The sequence below is a fragment of the Sinocyclocheilus anshuiensis genome, unplaced genomic scaffold (assembly GCF_001515605.1).
Source record: "Sinocyclocheilus anshuiensis isolate Anshui unplaced genomic scaffold, SAMN03320099.WGS_v1.1 scaffold101, whole genome shotgun sequence".
In the NCBI taxonomy this organism is placed as follows: Eukaryota; Metazoa; Chordata; class Actinopteri; order Cypriniformes; family Cyprinidae; genus Sinocyclocheilus; species Sinocyclocheilus anshuiensis.
The window spans coordinates 2,157,106-2,158,684 of record NW_015540892.1 but is presented as its reverse complement, the minus strand read 5'-3'; the positions used below and the strand labels follow the sequence as shown (position 1 = coordinate 2,158,684).

The 1,579-nt window shown below is 38.4% G+C and overlaps 1 protein-coding gene across 2 annotated transcripts in view; it reads left to right on the top strand.

Annotated features, from left to right (window-relative positions):
* The window catches only part of LOC107688842 (aspartyl aminopeptidase-like), a 9,531-nt gene that overhangs the window by 4,726 nt on the left and 3,226 nt on the right, over window positions 1–1,579 (top strand). For both annotated transcript variants that reach the window (XM_016486648.1, XM_016486649.1), the window contains exons 8-11: window positions 325–432; window positions 806–883; window positions 999–1,079; window positions 1,177–1,337. In XM_016486648.1, coding sequence (XP_016342134.1) covers window positions 325–432; window positions 806–883; window positions 999–1,079; window positions 1,177–1,337 — 428 coding nt within the window. The remainder of the gene's footprint in view (window positions 1–324; window positions 433–805; window positions 884–998; window positions 1,080–1,176; window positions 1,338–1,579) is intronic.

Genomic DNA, 1,579 nt, shown 5'->3' with positions numbered 1-1,579 from the left:
TTTTCATTCACTTAGAGCTGTGTTACACACTGCATGAAAGGTAATTTTCAAAAATCCATAATATGGGCACTTTAAGATTTGCTAAAAATTACATTTAAGAGTGTTATTATAGCATTAATATTTTTATAGATTCGTGTTAAGCAAATGTTAGATAATGGCAAAAGCAGTCTAAATGTAAAAATGGGACGTGAGCATGCACAATAAAATATTGACCGTTTTCAGATCACAGGTCTAATACAAATATCAACTGATAGCAATGGGTAACCATTTCTTAATAAAAATAACATTTTATGAACACTTCTCTAATTATTTTGCTGTGTTCAGGCAGAGAAGCATCACCCTCCGCTGGTCCAGATGCTGTGTGGACAGCTTGGGGTCGAGCTAAATGCTTTATTGGACTTTGAGCTCTGTCTGGCAGACACGCAGCCTGGTGTAAGTCGCTTTGTCTTCATGTTAGACAAATACCCAAAAGATTTCAGTGTTGCTTTCTACTTTCTTTTTTTGAGGTTTTCCACAAAATTATGCTGACATAAAGGGGATTAGTATTCAGGGTACATTTGTGCTCAGCAAAGAGGATTGCTGTTATTTTTACCCGACTGAAGAAAAGCCTTTAAATGTAAGAGTGGGACTACCGGCGGAATGAAACATTACTTTAGAGAACCTCGAAGGAACAAGACTAAGCTCTAATGGCTCTCATTTCCATATGATTTACTCATAACATAACTGTCAGAGCGGCAGCTCTGGGTTCTCACCAGGGCTTTTTAACTGATTATCATGAGTTTTGACATGTTTTTGTGCTCTGCAGGCACTAGGAGGTGTCTATGAAGAATTCATATTTTCTCCTCGTCTGGACAACCTGCACAGTTGTTTCTGTGCTCTCACGGTACGACAGAACACAGAGAGCAACATCTTATTAAATATTCAGTCATTCACCCACTCAGAAATGATCTGAGGAGTGATGATGAATAATTAATGCATAATTATGTCCTCTCTCCCAGGCTCTCATGGACTCCAGCACACCTGATTCTCTAGCAAAAGATCCAAACATCCGTATGGTTACTCTATATGACAACGAAGAGGTGAGACAAAAATGCAATTATGAGCAAACGTAGATTCTAAAGTCATCTTTCTCTAGTCTCCTCACCCAAATAATTTGGCTTTTTTATTTATCAATAGGTGGGATCTGAGAGCGCTCAGGGAGCTCAATCTAACCTGACTGAGCTGATTCTGCGGCGTCTAGCTTCGACTCCTGACAATCTGACCGCCTTTCAGGAGGCAGTGCCGCTGTCCTACATGATCAGTGCAGACATGGCACATGCTGCACACCCTAACTACCAGTCAGTCTGTCACTATGGCAACTTGTTTGTTTCTATGGTATCACGTAAATTAGATGTTTTTTTGGTTTTTTTACTAGTACAATCTGACACCAGATTTTGTGGTATTGTTTTAATAATGATCAAATTTCCCAGTCATGAGAAACACCTGGGAGTATCAAGAATTATTTTCAGTCTCGGGATAATGATAAAAATGTATAAAATCTCAAGTATTGAGTATTTCTATTAAAAAAAAAAAGATGTGT